The sequence below is a fragment of the Sinocyclocheilus anshuiensis genome, unplaced genomic scaffold (assembly GCF_001515605.1).
Source record: "Sinocyclocheilus anshuiensis isolate Anshui unplaced genomic scaffold, SAMN03320099.WGS_v1.1 scaffold1497, whole genome shotgun sequence".
In the NCBI taxonomy this organism is placed as follows: domain Eukaryota; kingdom Metazoa; phylum Chordata; class Actinopteri; order Cypriniformes; family Cyprinidae; genus Sinocyclocheilus; species Sinocyclocheilus anshuiensis.
The window spans coordinates 1,271,744-1,288,532 of record NW_015543492.1 but is presented as its reverse complement, the minus strand read 5'-3'; the positions used below and the strand labels follow the sequence as shown (position 1 = coordinate 1,288,532).

General features: G+C 38.6%; 2 protein-coding genes across 5 annotated transcripts in view; both read left to right on the top strand.

The window, feature by feature from the left end:
• The window catches only part of brd2a (bromodomain containing 2a), a 15,082-nt gene extending 9,523 nt beyond the window's left edge, over positions 1-5,559 (top strand). For 3 of the 4 annotated variants that reach the window (XM_016494473.1, XM_016494471.1, XM_016494470.1), the window contains 8 exons: positions 48-241; positions 367-831; positions 914-1,042; positions 1,607-1,840; positions 1,964-2,226; positions 2,316-2,641; positions 4,624-4,752; positions 4,854-5,559. In XM_016494473.1, coding sequence (XP_016349959.1) covers positions 48-241; positions 367-831; positions 914-1,042; positions 1,607-1,840; positions 1,964-2,226; positions 2,316-2,641; positions 4,624-4,752; positions 4,854-4,984 — 1,871 coding nt within the window. In that variant the 3' untranslated portion in view covers positions 4,985-5,559. The remainder of the gene's footprint in view (positions 1-47; positions 242-366; positions 832-913; positions 1,043-1,606; positions 1,841-1,963; positions 2,227-2,315; positions 2,642-4,623; positions 4,753-4,853) is intronic. The other variant, XM_016494472.1, reaches the window with a different exon arrangement.
• A 3,089-nt stretch (positions 5,560-8,648) lies between these two features.
• hsd17b8 (hydroxysteroid (17-beta) dehydrogenase 8) lies at positions 8,649-16,789 on the top strand. Its single transcript, XM_016494431.1, has 8 exons — positions 8,649-8,703; positions 13,740-14,131; positions 15,484-15,579; positions 15,707-15,792; positions 15,989-16,073; positions 16,337-16,379; positions 16,533-16,607; positions 16,721-16,789. Exons 1-8 carry the CDS (start codon positions 8,649-8,651, stop codon positions 16,738-16,740), a joined length of 852 nt encoding a protein of 283 aa, XP_016349917.1. The 3' UTR covers positions 16,741-16,789.

The window sequence follows — 16,789 nt, the reverse complement described above, 5'->3', positions numbered from 1 at the left end:
GCATTTCTTTCCTTTTTTTTTTTTTCCCCCCTCTCTCTCTCTTTTAGGTGGATTCACGACAGCTCATCAGGTCCCTGCTATATCTTCCGTGTCGCAGTCGGCTTACTCCCCTCCCACTCCAGACACCCCAGATTCGGTCCTCTCCACCCCACTGCAGACGCTTATAACCAAGGCTTTGCCTCCCACTTCACACAGCACCCCTGCGCTGATGGGCCTGCCCCCTACTCAACCGACTGCAAAGGTAAGACCACCTCTTTCCTAATCACATCTATTTATGCAAATCAGTTTTGATATGCAACAATACCTAGTTGGAATACCAACAAGTTTGTTTGCGTAAGTGCAGTTTTTTCACCATTCTTTCAATAGAAAAAGGGTGTCAAGCGCAAGGCAGACACAACCACCCCCACCACCACAGGCATGCCGCTCGCTATGGGTGTAGGTGGCATGGGTCTCGGCATGGGTGGCGGTGACTCCCCGCTCACGCTCTCCACTTTGGGTGTTGACCCCAATCAGAGCCTGTCCCTTGGCCTGGGCATGAGCCTTGGCGGAGGCCTGGTTGGAGACAAAGTACCGGCAAGACGAGGTGGCAGTGGCAGGCCCATCAAACCACCACGAAAGGACTTGCCTGACTCCCAGAACCAACATCAGCCGGTGCGGCGTGGGAAGCTAAGCCAGCAGCTACGGTACTGCAGCACGATTCTCAAAGAGCTGCTGTCGAAGAAGTATGCGGCCTATGCCTGGCCCTTCTACAAGCCGGTGGACGCTTCCTCACTGGGACTGCACGACTATCATGATATTATCAAGTGTCCTATGGATCTAAGCACAATAAAGGTGCGTGTAAAGAGATATATTACGATATAAAATCCCACCATGTGCACGATCAGATCTACATGATTTTTTCATGATCTTGCAGAGGAAAATAGATCATCGGGAGTACAGGGATGCATTGCAGTTTGCTGCTGACATCAGGCTAATGTTCTCAAACTGTTACAAGTACAATCCCCCAGATCACGATGTGGTGGCCATGGCCCGAAAATTACAGGTATGGACATAGACAGGCTTTATTATGATTTCATTTGAGCAGAATATCGCATTGGTGATTGCTGAACTCCAACTTATGTGTTTGTCAGTGTTTTCAGACCGTCAGCACTTTTTTTTTGCAAGGCAGAGAGAGCATGTGCATGGTTTCCAGATTGGGAAGATTAAGTAAAACACTTTACCCTTTAAGGGAATTTAAACTCTTGACATCTGGCCACCACAAGCTTTTAAGTAAAAAATTAAAGTTTGTGGAAGCTTGTTACCAATGCAAGATAACAGAAATGTCCACTTTACCCTTTAAGGGAATTTAAACTCTTGACATCTGGCCACCCCAAGCTTTTAAGTAAAAAATTAAAGTTTGTGGAAGCTTGTTACCAATGCAAGATAACAGAAATGTCAAAAAAAAAAAAACATTTTCAGAATAAATAACTTGATGATTATGCTTAGTTAATCGAGAGAACCAGAAATGATGATCGTGACTGAAATACGATTAATCGTGCAGCCCTACTTGCACTTGCACATTAAAATCTTGTCCAAAATTGGATGTTAAAAATGTCTTCTATTTCAGGATGTCTTTGAGTTCCGCTTCGCCAAGATGCCAGACGAACCCCTGGAGTCCCTCCCACCTGCGTCCCTAAGCGGCGGCCTGGGCGGTCACTCCTCCTCTTCCTCATCCTCTTCCTCCTCGTCATCAGAAAGTGGCGTGAGCAGCGAGAGTGAGAGCGAGAGCAGCCCGAGCTCCGACAGTGAAGAGGAGAGAGCGCATCGCCTGGCCCAGCTTCAGGAACAGGTGTGTACACAGGTAGCGACTGAACTTTTCCAACAAAGTCCGCTAAACCGGGACTGACAGATTTGGCGTAGTTGTACATTTACTGAGAGCTGCAGTGGTCGTGGGTTTAACACTCACTCACTCGCTTGTCTGCAGTTGAGGGCGGTGCACGAGCAGCTGGCCGCGCTGTCCTCTACACCCATCATCAAGCCCAAGAAGAAGAAAGAAAAGAAAGACAAGAAGAAAAAGAAGAAGTCAGAAAAACACAAGCGGGCCAGGAGTATGATAGAGGACGATGTACTCATCCAGCCGTCCAAAAGGCCAAAACTCTCCAAGACACCAAAGAGCAGGAGCAGCAGCAAAGCGGCGACATACACTCAAGGCAAGAAGGGCTCGAATAAGAAGAGCAGCAAGAGCAAGTACGTCTCACATACACATTTACTGCGTGCCTAATTAATTTGAACCTGAAAATCAACAAAACATAAACTTGTCTTATTTCTTTCCCTAGATCCTCAAAGAAATCACAAGCCGCCTCCTTTAACCCTCAACACATGAGCCAGGGTGGTCTTACGCCACACTATGACTCTGAGGAGGAAGAGGAGACCAGCCCGATGAGCTACGATGAGAAGCGGCAGCTCAGCCTGGACATCAACAGACTGCCGGGTGAGAAACTGGGCCGCGTCGTTCACATCATCCAATCGCGAGAGCCCTCGCTGCGTGACACCAACCCCGAGGAGATCGAGATCGACTTTGAGACGCTCAAACCGTCCACACTGCGTGAGCTGGAGCACTATGTCATGATGTGTTTACGGAAGAAACCACGGAAACCTAGCGGTAAGAGCATTTCGATTCAGATGGATTCAAACTAGGGCTGTCGATTTAACTTGATTAATAATTACATTTATTTTTGTATTAATTAAATTATTTATATTTATTATTATTTTGTGTGATTTAATTATGGAAGAAATAACATATTAAAATGTTACAATTAGTTTCTGAATAAGTCAGAAGTTTGAATTAATCTGTTGGTTGAATGAATCACTGACTCTTAAGAATGACCTGCTCGTGGTTTTAGTTTCATTTTGAGAGCATTATATCATTTTTTTTTTTTTTTTAATAATTTCATATTTCAGTATTCTTTTTTTAAAACATGAATATCCATTTATTAACATTATGCCATTCTGAATCAATTTTAATTTTTTCTTAATTTTCTTATGTCTATTGAATGCTTTTCTCATCTAAAAACAATAATGACTTTATATGATCTTTTTAGGGGGGTGGATGGTTTCTCAGCCCAAATGTACTTGTGATTCAGTGTTTTCCACGGACTTCCACTCTGTGTGGCGGCACTTCCCCTGGGGGAAATATAGGCTATATATAAAACAGCTAAGTGTGGCGGTCCGCCACAAATAAATCAATGCATCGGAATCACTGTGATTAATTAGATTTATTATTTGGCACATCATGTTATTAATAAACATAATAATATAAAACCTTTATAGCTTGACAGCCCTAATTAAAACCCTTTTTATATTTATGCCATTGATTTGCTAAAACGATATGAGCTTCCCTGGAAAAAGGAAGGTTTGTTCTTGAGCAGCTGATGGAAATCTGATACTAGACGTTAACCCATCATGCATTGTGCAGCCCCACCTTTCCTGGTTTTATTCAGCACACTTTACAGGTAGACAGCAATCTGCTATGAACGAACACAACGCTGTTCTTTCATTCCTCCACTGATGTAGATGTCAGAAAGAGGCCTCTCCCGATTAACTATACTAATATTGGTGCAAGGATAAATAATTACATGAAAAATACACTACTGTTTAAAAATTTGGGGTTGGTAAGATTTTTTTAATGTTTTTGAAAGAAGTCTCACCAAGGCTGAATTTATTTGATCAAAAATACAGTAAAAACAGAAACAATATTGCTGCAGTTTAAAATGACCCTTCTTTATTTGAATATATTGTAAATTGTAATTTATTCCTGTGATCAAAGCTGAATTTTCAGCATCATTACTCCAGTCTTCAGTGTCACATGATCACTCTAATATGCTGATTTGCGGCTCAAGAAACATTTATTATTATTAGCAATGCTGAAAACAGTTTAATATGTTATGCGCTGCTAAATATGTTTTTGGAAATGTAGCATTCTTGGATGAATAAAATGTTTATTAAAAAAAAAACAATTTGCTTAATAAAATTATTAATCTTACTGACCACAAAATTTTGAACAGTAGTGTAAATATTGTATTGGCCCTGCTCTCTAGATAAGAGTGTATACATTAACAATTTATATTTGATCTAATTTAATGGTAGCAAATGAGACCTGGACAGAATTGGGGAAATTAAATGCAAATCTGTTTTACATTTACACATTTAGCAGATGCTTTTGTTCATATTTGCTCCGTTCGAGCTTCAGTATTTACTCGGATTCACTGCAAGCAAAATTAATTTACTGTCCGTAGATTTTGAAAACTTCAAAAGAGTGAACTAACACATTCACACAAGTGGTGCACAATTAATGCTGATAATCTCTAGAAGGCTTGTAATTCAGTGGTCTAGCTGATACATGGTGGTCTATCACTAAAAAATATCCACCTAAATAATGGAACTGTTAGTTTGAAGGTTTTTCTGAATGCTACTTTCTTAATCCATTTACATTTGTTGTATCTTTGATTTAACATTTAAGCCACTGGTGCAGGTAGTAGAGACTCTTGACGGATTATGACACATAACATGCAGCTTATGAGATGCTTTAGAGACTTTAGTAGTTGAATGGGAAATTTGACTCTATGTGCTTCTTGTGTTTTCCAGTGGCAGTCAAAGGCACTGCAGGGAAATCCCGTGAGGAACTGACTCTGGAGAAGAAGAGAGAGCTGGAGAGACGACTGCAGGACGTCAGTGGCCAGCTCAACTCCGCCAAGAAACCACAGAAAACCAAAGGTAGAGACTGAGATGTTCATAGATGATCAGTGCTCGTTCAGAATCGGGTTAATCGAGATTAACTGATTTAACACATCTCTCTCTCTCTCTCTCTCTCTCAGTGGAGAAACCCTCAGCGGTGGAGCCTCATGCTGCAGCGTCTCGTCTCAGTGCCAGCAGTTCCAGCTCAGACTCCTCTTCCTCATCATCCTCTTCCTCCTCCTCTGACACCAGTGACTCAGACTCAGACTGAGCGGATCGAAAGAACGGACATCAGTGAAAACATGCACTCCATCCCAGAATAGAATAGAGTTTCTGCTCTTAATAATAGTAACTGTTAACAGAAAGATGTTTAAGGAAGAGCAGTGTTTCTCTTTAGATGTATAGAAGCAGGTCAAGAGAGAATTCTGGGAAATGTTGGACGGAGAAGGAACTAATGGAAAAGCAGACCAGGGCATCGTTGTCTAGTTTGGGACTCATTTCTGTTAGTCCATCCTTCTTTACTTTGTGTATATACATGTACAGAGATATATAAATATCTATTTTTCTTTTATAAAGAAGAATTTTAAGCAATTCCCTGGTAGGGAAGAATACAAAAACCTGACTTTTTCTTTTGTTTTGCTTTTTCTCCCTTTTTTCGTTTGACCTTTTAGTAGTTTGTCTTAAAGAAAAAAACAGAAGGCTTGGAGTGGAAATTGCTGTCACTTTTGTTTGCATGAGTGAGTGTGTGATGTGTGCGTGTGCCATTGAATCCCGTGGTTTTCCCATTTACACACTTTGCACATATGTGGATGTGTTGCCGCTTGGTTGTGCATTTGAATAAAAAAACAAAACTAAGCTCCATCTATTTAAATGGCATCTGTACACCTAGAAGTTATGAGAACGGAATTACGTCACTCGTCTCTGTCTGATGGGTGACTTGTTGGCGTCTTAACTTGAATCTGATCACCTCTCCATCCAGCCTGCTTTACTTTCCATGGTCATATGAATGGGTTCAAATCTCCATTGTTTTATATACAAACATGCAGAATCTTGCTCTTTGAGTTCAGCTGGGCCACATGAGCATTTGTGGATTTCTAGAGCGGAACAGAGTCTCAGATGCACTATGAGAGGTACACAGCTGCTTAATAGCTGTTGATATGAATACTGTTTGTAAATCTTGGTTTTTGAGTTTTGGTGTGTTTATTATTCACCCAAAGAATTAATGCACAATTGGTGGTTTTAACAAAATGACCCTCGTATTCAGAAATTAAATGCTTGGAAATATAGTTTCAGTTTCATAGCACATGCTGTTACATGACAATAACAACAACAAAATTTGACGTTTGTATTTTTTCCTTCCAAAAGTTTGTACATATGTAACAGCTTCATGACCTCGTAGCTTGCATCTGTCAATATGACCTGATTTCTGCTTCCTGCATTCTTTTTTTTTTCTACGTTTTTTTCCACAGCTCGATATGTTTTTTTAAGAAGACAACAACAGCAAAACATAATAACAATATGAAACCTCAAGCTATAAGCATCATCTCAACAGATGCTTCATGCGACCATTATTCTCATCTGAAAAATGTCATGTTAATAAAGAGGGTGAGATGTCTTTAAAACAAAATCCTGTTTTTGTGTGTTTCTTCAGGTGCATGTTATTTCATTAGATTTCTATATGATTTTCAGGGAATACATATTGCATCTAAGGATATTATAGTTCGTTAAAACCATTAAAAAAATTGTAGTTTCCACATTTCTAATTTTCATTTAGTTTCACATGTACTACATACTTGACATTAATAAAACTATAGACATATAATAAAAATGACAAAATTACTCAACTAAAATTTAAGTAAAATTAAATAAAAACTGACCTAGATCTAATGTAATGTTAGCTAATGTAATATATAAAATTATAATAAATAGAAATTATTACATTTTATATATTTTTATTTTATTATTTGATATACTAAAGCTAACGTAGGTATGCAATTTATTTATTAATTTATACATTTCTACACTAAAAATGCATTGCACAGATGAAGATAAGCTACATCAGAAGGTGGCAGTAGTTGTTTTTGTCCGCTGAATATCTTTAGTAGGTCAGTTACACCTGTTAGCATTACATTCCCATTCATCTCAATGGCAGTTGCTCAGTTAGCAGAAGCCCCGTAGAGGTCTGTTGTGCTGAGGTAAGTATATTTGGGTAACATGATGTTTTGTTTTTTAGGTTAGACCGTAGTTCACTGGATTTCAAACTCCGCTAATAATTGTGTAATTTAGTTAATTCACACTGAATGCTCCTTCATTTTTATGTAGATGATAGTAGTGTGGAAAAAATATTTTAGTGAAACTGAAATGTGTTTGACTAAAGACAACAAACTAGCTGAAAGAGAGCTTTACAGGCATTGTGTATTTTTGTACTAAATCATAAGGAAGTATCCCTAAGCAGTGAGGCGTATAAATGCTTTCATTATTTAAAGGGGTCATAGGATGCCCATTTTCCACAAGTTGATATGATTCTTTGGGGTCTTAATGAAAAGTCTGTAACATAGTTTGGTTAAAATTTATCAATGGTAGTGTAAAAAACACATTTTTTACCCTGTAAAAACAGCTCTTTTCAGAGCAGGCAGTTTTGTAGCATTTTCCTTTAAATGTTACAAACTGCTGGATCTTGTACTGGCTGCAGTATTCTGTCACGGAACGCAAGGAGAAAACAAGGTTAGATCCAACTGCAGTAGTTTATTAAAGTAACAAATAAACAGAACAGAACCAAAACTAAACAAAAGGTAACTTCAAACACAGGGAACAGAAAACACAACGTAACCTCAAGCAATACTGCAGCAAAGACAGACAGTGAGAGCATGGTATAAGTAGTGATGAAATGATGAGTAAATTACCAACAGGTGATAATGATCAGAACAAAACGACAAAGCAAAGGACTATGGGAAACGGAGTTCAAAACATGTAACACAGAAACAGGAAGAGCACCCTCAAGTGGCCAGTCCAGGGCACCACAACCAGACACTGTGACATTACCCCCACTCTACGGAGCGGATACCAGACGCTCCACCAGAAAACATAAAAGTTCAGGAGGGAGGTGGAACTGAGGGATAGAAAAATGAATAAACATCTTGAATATTCGATTTGGACTCTGTGAGCTCCCGGACTGGAGCGGGCTCTGGAGTGGACTCTGTGAGCTCCCGGACTGGAGCGGGCTCTACTGTCCTCCTTCTCGCCCTCCGCCGCTTAGTGGGAGTCTGAAGGGTAGAGGTGGTGGGAAAATCCCTGCGGAAGGGTTCTGATTGGCCCGGTATTGCCCACTGACTTCGACCATGGAGATACTCGACGAAGCCCCAGAAGTCTAGAATCTCGAGTCTTGCCAAGATTCGTTAAAAAAACCTTACACTTACTTCTTCTGTAGGTGAAGCTGGATCACGAATGATTCGCGCGAACATAAACGCATTTATGTAGATCAGGGCGCATTCTCTTCAAAAACAAACGTAATGTAAATGACGACTGCTGTTCATTATTACATCCAACAACAGGACACCTCAATCGCTTAGGAGTCATTCTTGTCTACGTCTGCTCCGGCGGTGAAACATTGGCGGACTGATGACAGCTCACTCAGCACGGGTCTAAGGTAAGACGCCAGTCCAGTCTGCGCTGAAACGCTACTGTCAATCAAACTATCATGGGAGGGGCCTGTCTGTGTGACGTCACACAGACAGGCATCTGAGATCGGCTCGATTTGAGAAAGGGGTAAAGATTTGAGTAGATTAACAAAAAAACACTGGGTGGATTTTTATCATTATAGGGTGGTTGTGCCAACACACATTTCAGTTCAAACAACTTGTAAAAGTGCATGTAGCATCCTATGACCCCTTTAAACACTCTCCTCAAACAGCTCCAACAACAACAACACAGAGATGATGGCACTCGGATTTGTCCTGGTGGGCTTTGCTTTTTGTTGTGTCTCGTCTAAAGGTGAGTTTCGTTCCATGAAATTACTGTTATATGAAGACAGGACTGACTTGTAACGCCAGTATGGCCACTTTACGGTGACTAACCATACGATCAGAAACATTCTAGCTTCTTCTTATGGTACGTTCCTGTGGGGTCTTTCCAAAAGCCTCAGTGCAGATAAATAAAATGACAAATTGTTGAATATGCTGATTTCTGGATTCTTAAAAATCTTTACTGGCTTCTATGGTTCCCTGAAGAGCCTTTAACACTCATAGAACTTTTCCAGTCTACAAAAGGTTCTATATAGTGGAAAAGGGTTATTTAGATTATTAAAATGTTCTTCACACTAAGAAAAAAGTGGTTATTTTTATATTTTAAGAACTATTCACTGAAAGGTTCTTTGAGGAACCAAAAAGGATTTTTTTTTTTGAATGTATCATAACTGGCATATTTACTTGAATCTGTTCCCTTCAGATGTTTATGTGTTCCAGGTCTACACAGTGAAACTGGTCTTCAACCAAAAGCTTCGGTGCAGTTATGACTTGAGCATTGACTGAGCATTTCTGAGCATCAGAGAGTCTGAATTGATTGAAGAGTTGCATCACTTAAATTTGCTGGAGATGATGGTTACCTTCACCACATTTATTTCACTGTCATTACTCTTGTCTTCTCAACAGTGTAAGGCTCGTTACGGTCAGCTGACCGCGCTGGAGTGCCATGCGTACGATTTCTACCCCCAGGCCATCAATGTCACCTGACTGCAGGACGGATCAGAGGTCACTGGCGACGTGGTCTCTACTGAATTGGATAATGGGGATTGGAGCCACCAGATGCATTCATACCTGAAGCTGGTGCTAGAGGATTCCCAGTGAGCTGCCGAGCAGAGCACAGCGGTCTGGAGGAGCCTCTCGTCGTTCAGTGGGGTGAGACACGCTCGTGCTCCATACTCACTATTGATTAGATAACTGCGGGAATTTACCTGACAATCAGTGAACTTCTCACACATGATTCTTCTAGAAGAACTGCAGGATTATTATTACCGATTAAAACTATTAAACACATTTTAATTTAAATAAAGCTGAAATAAAATCAACAGATGCATTCATACCTGAAGCTGGTGCTAGAGGATTCCCAGTGAGCTGCCGAGCAGAGCACAGCGGTCTGGAGGAGCCTCTCGTCGTTCAGTGGGGTGAGACACGCTCGTGCTCCATACTCACTATTGATTAGATAACTGCGGGAATTTACCTGACAATCAGTGAACTTCTCACATATGATTCTTCTAGAAGAACTGCAGGATTATTATTACCGATTAAAACTATTAAACACATTTTCATTTAAATAAAGCTGAAATAAAATCAAATATAAATGTTTGATGAAAAACTTAAACTACTTAAATTAAAACTAAATAGAAATATTTACAAAAACTAATAAAAATGACAAGCATGTAAAAAAAAAATTACTAACAATAAAAAATTAAAAGCTACTTAAAATATAAAATATAAAACTAAACCTCTATATAAAAAAGAAAAACCTGTATATAAGTCTGGAACTGAAGAGCCATTTTGCTCATGACCCAACAAATGTGGTCTGGTGCATAACAAAATTACTAAAAATTAAGTAAAAAAACCAAAAACGAATTAAAAAAAAAAGCTATTAAAATAATAATGAAAACTATAGTGGTATATAAATAATATTGAAATAACTGGTATTTTGCACAGCCAATTAAATGCAAAATTACTAATAATTAAAACTGAAATAAAAACAGAAACTACAAAAATAAAAACTAGCTATTAATTATCAATAATAATATTAATATAAATATTAATACAAAATGTCATAGTATTTAAATAATATTAAATACCACTGGAACTGACAAGGCAATTACAAAATTACAAAAATGTTTAACTACTATTAAAATAAAACCGATAATACAAAAATAAAAGTAATGAATAAAAACTGTAGTAGTATAAAAATAATATTAAAATAACACTGGAACTGTCAAGGCATTTTGTCCACGACCCAACAAATGTGGTTTGGCCCATAACAAAATTACTAAAATTTAAATTAAAATGAATAATTAAAAAAAAAAGAGCTAATTAAAGTATTAATAAAAATATAATAGTATATAAATAATATTAAAATAACACAAACTGACAAGGCTTTTTGTCCACGACCCAACAAATGTGTTTTTTTCTTCTTTGAAATGCTATACTGCAGGTTTGAGTTGATGAAGTGCATCGTGTTGGAATCACTAGAAGTTTCCAGCTGCTAAAATCCACACACATGCACTTTGAGTCATGATGTCCAGGTGGCTTTCTTGCATTGTTGGTTTATTGATTTGCATGTACTGTTGAAACAGGTTGTTTATGTCTGTCACTTTCTCTCTCGCTCAGACTCGACCTCTCTCGATACCAGAATCACAAAAGTTAGCTGTGGGTTGCTCTTTTTTCCTTATCGGCCTCATTGTGGCTCTTTCTGCTGCATACTGGTACTACAAGAAACAGCACAGAGGTAAACCTCCACCACTACTGACCCTAAAATAATTATACAACTATGATAATGCAGGATAGCTCTAAAGAAAATATGTCAATTCTTTTCTTGTCTCTTCCCCTCCATTGAAAGCTGAAATGATTTTATGGTGTTAAAGTTTGAACCATTGAATATCAACTCCGCTTTTGCATGTGTGTCTATGTAAATCTTTTATTTCCTCCTGTTGTTGTATATTATTGCTCATTTTAATAAAGATTGAATGGCTTAACTTACCTATGCATGATTGCCTCGGGCTCATTTACATATCAGACCAATGCTCTAAACCAAACAGAGGGACAGACAGAAAAAATATGCTAAATACATGCCTCCAAATTGCAACAAAATGTCAAAGAGGTTTATTGTGTCTGTGAGAAACGTGCATATGTTTAGGGATTCATTGATGTTTTATTTTTAATCTAATGGTGTTGAATGATATCAGTAGCAGAGATGGAAAAGCTGCAGTAAAAACACTCGGCCTGCGTTTACTCTAACAGCCCCCCGCGGGACTGAGGTTAACTGTTCTCTTCATTTCCCAGACGCTCCAGCGCTGGGCTGGATTTCAGAGCACAGGTGCAATGCAGAGCTTATTCACAGTCAGAGATAAGAGTGCATTATCACTCCTCAATACAAGAGCTCTTTGTGTGAAAGCTCTTCACGTTTCCCTCAAGAACTTCATTAGAACTATATTTGATGTAGGAATTTTGTTTGTCATTTTGTTGTTGTTGTTCACTTCTGCTCGCTTGTGCTCAGTTACGGTATGCTGATCATTTGTAAATTACTCGATGTAATAATGTTTTTATCTCGTTATTTATTTTTTTGTGTGAAAATATAATTTTCTAAAAAAAAAGATCTTTAACAATCAAGGACCTTTTCGCCAGAGCCAGCTTATAAAAGCTACTCACAACAAATGGCCATCTGTCCATCGGGGAAATGGCTTAATGTCTCCTCCTTTAGAAATAACACTGGTAATCGCAGGCAGAGTTGCCAAGTCTGCGTATTTTACGCGACTTTGGGCTTCTTTTTTTTTTTAAGTTGTGTTAAAAAATCACGGGTTGCGGTTTTTTGGGCTTATTTTAAAAAATATGGTTGCTTGTTAGGAAAACCTGACAAGCAACTTCATTTCTTTACATTTATGTATTTAGTCGCTGTTTTTTCCAATATATTTTTGACACTGCCAATCAGTGCAACAATAAAAGTGCTGTAGCGTAATTCGTCATCGTCAGCTCATTTATTGATAATTAATAATATTGATGATAATAAATAATATAATAACATTGGGCTTGTTTTTGAAGTTGTGGTTGCTTATTTATCTTGCGGGAGTTGGCAACACTGATGGCAGGCTTTACACTGCTGCTTGCTCAGCTTAAGTAAAACGAGTAAATGCAGTGCAATTCTAAGTCATTTTAACAACTTAATTTCATTCATTGCGTTCAATACTCCTAATCTCGGAAATTTGGAAGTTTTTCCACACACACACACACACACACACACACACACACACACACACACACACACACACACACACACACACACACACACACACACACACACACACACACACACACACACACACACACACACACACACACACACACACACACACTTTGTGTATTATGTGCAAAACAGTTTATTTCCGTTTTGAATTTAGTTATTTGATTCCACACATTTGATGCACAAGACAGGGTCGAGTAGTAACAATGGTAAACGTTCCCGTGAAGATATGCAACGCAGACAACAGAAATAAATTATTTTAGGCTTAAAATGACTTTTAATCCATGTATGTTAGCTTCCAGGTCAGTTATACTCATGCACTTCTAAAGGTTGACTCGGGCGTCCAGATGTCCATGTTTGCCAACAGCAGCTGCATCAACATTCAGCTTAACTCAAAGAAGGTGATAAAGGTTTTGAGCGACATAAATGTGAGCATATTAATTTTATTTTTCACAAGTCCTTTAAAAAGACACTAGCTGTGCCTGTGCGAAATGCTTGGCCCCATTCATGACTTTGAAGGTCAAAAGGTGAAGTATGGAACAGTATGGAAAAAATATGAATGGTCTTTTGGTGCCCTCTAGCGGACATTATTAGCTACTACAACACACTGTGACCCATCATGGCGGCGTCCTCTCGCCTCATATCCAGGCTGACATTGGGGTGAGATTTAAAAACGTTGCATTTGTCTTAACGGCCATACATGTTTTTAATGTATTTGAAGTCATTATAACATTTTATAGTTGGACACTTTTATCATGCAAGTCAAAAAGCTCCAGTTGTCTTTCAGTGCTTAGGTCATGTGGACTGAATGCAAGCTAACCACAATATTGTTTTCAGTATTTATACTGTATATCAAACAGAATACATCAAATGTATTTAGCTTGTTTAAGGAATTAGACTAAATGTTGCATTGTAACATTGTGCAATATTTGGAGCACGTCATTTGAAGTAATATTTTTGAAAGGTGTAGAAGTTTTTGTGCATATCAGAGCTTTATTGATCAGATGGTCAGATAACACTCATTTCTTGTGTTTCAGGAGGCGGCAGTGGCATCGGCAGGACCGTGTGTCAGAGATTCGCCTCTGAAGGAGCTTCTGTAGTAGTGGCTGACCGCAATGAGGAATCAGCCAATCAGACCCTGGAACTGCTGTCACGTGACCACAAAGGTCAGGGGCACCTGGCCCTGGGGGTGGACGTGTCATCAAAGGACAGTGTGGAGAGACTAGTGACAAGTATACAGGTGTCTGTGCCGTTCCTGGGCTCTTCTGGAGCTCGAGGGGTCAGTGATAAAACAGGAAGTTCATGTGTTTGTCTTGTTTTCTTCCAGCCGCCGTCTGTGTGTGTGAATGCAGCCGGGATCACTCAAGATGAATTCCTTCCCAAGATGGAAGAAGATGAATTTGACAAAGTCATTGAAGTCAATCTCAAGGTCGCAGTCCAGAGTCTAACTCTAGTGTTTAGTTCTGTCAGGACCACTATCGTCAAAGATGATTGACAATTAGCATACAGTTTGGATTGGCGGTATGGTTCTGTTCTGGGCAAGAACTCCCTGTGCATCCATGCAGCCTAGCATGGATGAGAGCAGGGAGAGCAGCGATTAACCCCCCAGGGTAAACAGAACAGAACCAACATAAATGTATGCAGATATCGTTAAAGTTCAATAATGTTATGAATTATTTTAGAATTAGTCTGATTCAAAGGAGAATCAGAAGGCTGAATCCTGACTGACAGAGGAGGAGCTGGGGATGGAGGAGGGTAATTAGCTATTGAGCAATGCGAAAACTGCTGATAATACTGAGGGACCTTATATATGAATGCTTAGATAGGTGTCGTATTCCCATAGGTTGATGGGGATCAGCTGAGAGTCAGCTGATGCGAGCTTGACTAACGTGACCTGCCAGAACTAACGCTACGCTTGATTTATGAACATGTCATCATATACAGTCATGAGAGGGCTTACCTTTGATCAGTGTTTTAGATAATGTCTGAGAGCAGAACGTGATGGGGGAAAATACTTTTACTGTCCTTTGCCAAAACTAACAAAATCTTGTGATCTGCAAAAAAGAATCAGTGAATGAATCTTGAACGAATTCAAAAGTCACAAATTTTGTCAATGCACATGTATGTATATATATGTATTTAAATACACTATTGTATATTTAGGGTTGTACATTTTTTTAAAACAAGTCTCATCTGCTCACAAAGGCTGCATATTTGATAAAAAAAAAAAACAGTAATATTGTGAAATATTATTACAATTAAAAAAAAAAAAGTTTTCTATTTGAATTTATTTACAAATGTAATTTATTCCTGTGATCAAAGCTGAATTTTCAGCATCATTACTCCAGTCTTCAGTGTCACATGATCCTTCAGAAATCATTCTAATATACTGATTTGCTGCTCAACAAACATTTCTGATTATTATCAGTGTTGGAAACAGTTGTGCCGATTCATATTTTTTGTTGAAACTGAGATACATTTTTTTCATGATTATTTTATGAATAGAAAGTTCAAAATAACAGCATTTAGTGAAAACAGAAATCTTTTGTAACATAAATGTCTTGCTGTCATTTTCAATCGATTTAATGCGTCCTTACCATCCTTGCTGAATAAAAGTATTAAATTCTTTAAAAAAAAAAAACTAACACACCACAAACTTTTGAACGGTAGTGTGTGTATATATAGATTTTCCCATCAAGCTGTTCCATTTTCCTTAGTGTTTATGAAATGTGACAGTGTGCAAGTCTGTGTCTGATCTTCTGTACTGCTGGTGTTTTTCAGGGTACGTTTCTCGTAACTCAGGCCATCTCGAAGGCTTTAGTTTCTGCAGGCGCTGTGAAGGGCTCCATCATCACTGTGGGCAGCATAGTGGGCAAGGTCAAACATTTAGAGCAATATCAATTTGTACTACATAGATAATATAGTGGACATTTAACAAAGCCATTAACATTTTCGGACCTTTAGTTCCATGTCGTTTCTTAAATGTCTGTTTCTTTGTCTGTAGGTTGGGAATATTGGGCAGGTGAATTACTCCGCTTCTAAAGCAGGAGTGGAGGGCCTCACTCGAACCGCTGCCAAAGAGCTGAGCAAGTGTGTGAGCATTTTACTGACGTCACACTGTAACTGAAACATATTTACAGACCTGCAGACATTGTACCCATTTTATGTTTTGCTTTAGGGTTTGTGGTGCTGCTCATGTCTTAGTTATGGATTGTAAACAAAAGAGAGAGCCTGTACTCTTTATGTTCTATATTTTAAAAATTAAATTTAAAAATGTTGCTTTTAGGTTTGGTATTCGCTGCAACTGTGTCCTGCCAGGGTTCATCACTACACCCATGACAGATAAAGTACCAGAGAAAGTCATCGATAAAGTGAGAAAGAATGTTTCTGGCTTCAGATGAATAAAATGAGCTGATTATTTGTGCACAAGTCATTTAGTCTCAGTAATTTCTTAGAAAGTGGCTGTTTTTTCTTAGATGTAAAACAGCTTTGAACATTGGTAAAGGATCGTAAGATTTGATTACTTGATTACTTAGATTGTTTGAATTGAAATTGCATGGTTGACATTGTCAGACAGCTTACCACGCTAAAGCCACTTCTGTAACTCAGCATTATTTTTGGTTATTTTGTGCAGCTCACAGCCGTCATTCCAATGGGAAGGATGGGAGAACCTGCTGGTAAATAATTTTTCATTGCACAAAAACATTTTCATATATATAGTAACCATCCAAACCAGTTATTAAAACACTGTTTTGTGTGACACAGGTAGGTTTATGAAAATGTATTTTTTTTTAGATATATAAATATATCACCCTTGCTTGTCTGTGCAGAAGTAGCTGATGCATGTGCCTTTCTGGCTTCTGATGACAGTCGATATATTACTGGAATCAGCATTGAAGTTGCTGGTAAGAAGCTTGATCTGAACAGCATCTTCAGCAGAAACACTACAGAAAACCTGTATGATTTCATTCTCAATTTGTTCTGAATTGACATGGGTTTTTCTCTTTAATCATTGCAGGTGGACTCTTCATTGGCTGAAAACTGTTGAATAAGACTAAACTGATCACCAGCTCTGTACCTTCATCGT

Coding starts and splice junctions, on each gene's coding strand:
- hsd17b8 (XM_016494431.1), top strand. CDS start 8,649: ATGGCACTCGGATTTGTCCTGGTGGGCTTTGCTTTTTGTTGTGTCTCG. Junction 15,793..15,988: donor GCTGCCAAAGAGCTGAGCAA/GTGTGTGAGCAT, acceptor TGTTGCTTTTAG/GTTTGGTATTCGCTGCAACT. Junction 16,074..16,336: donor CAGAGAAAGTCATCGATAAA/GTGAGAAAGAAT, acceptor TATTTTGTGCAG/CTCACAGCCGTCATTCCAAT.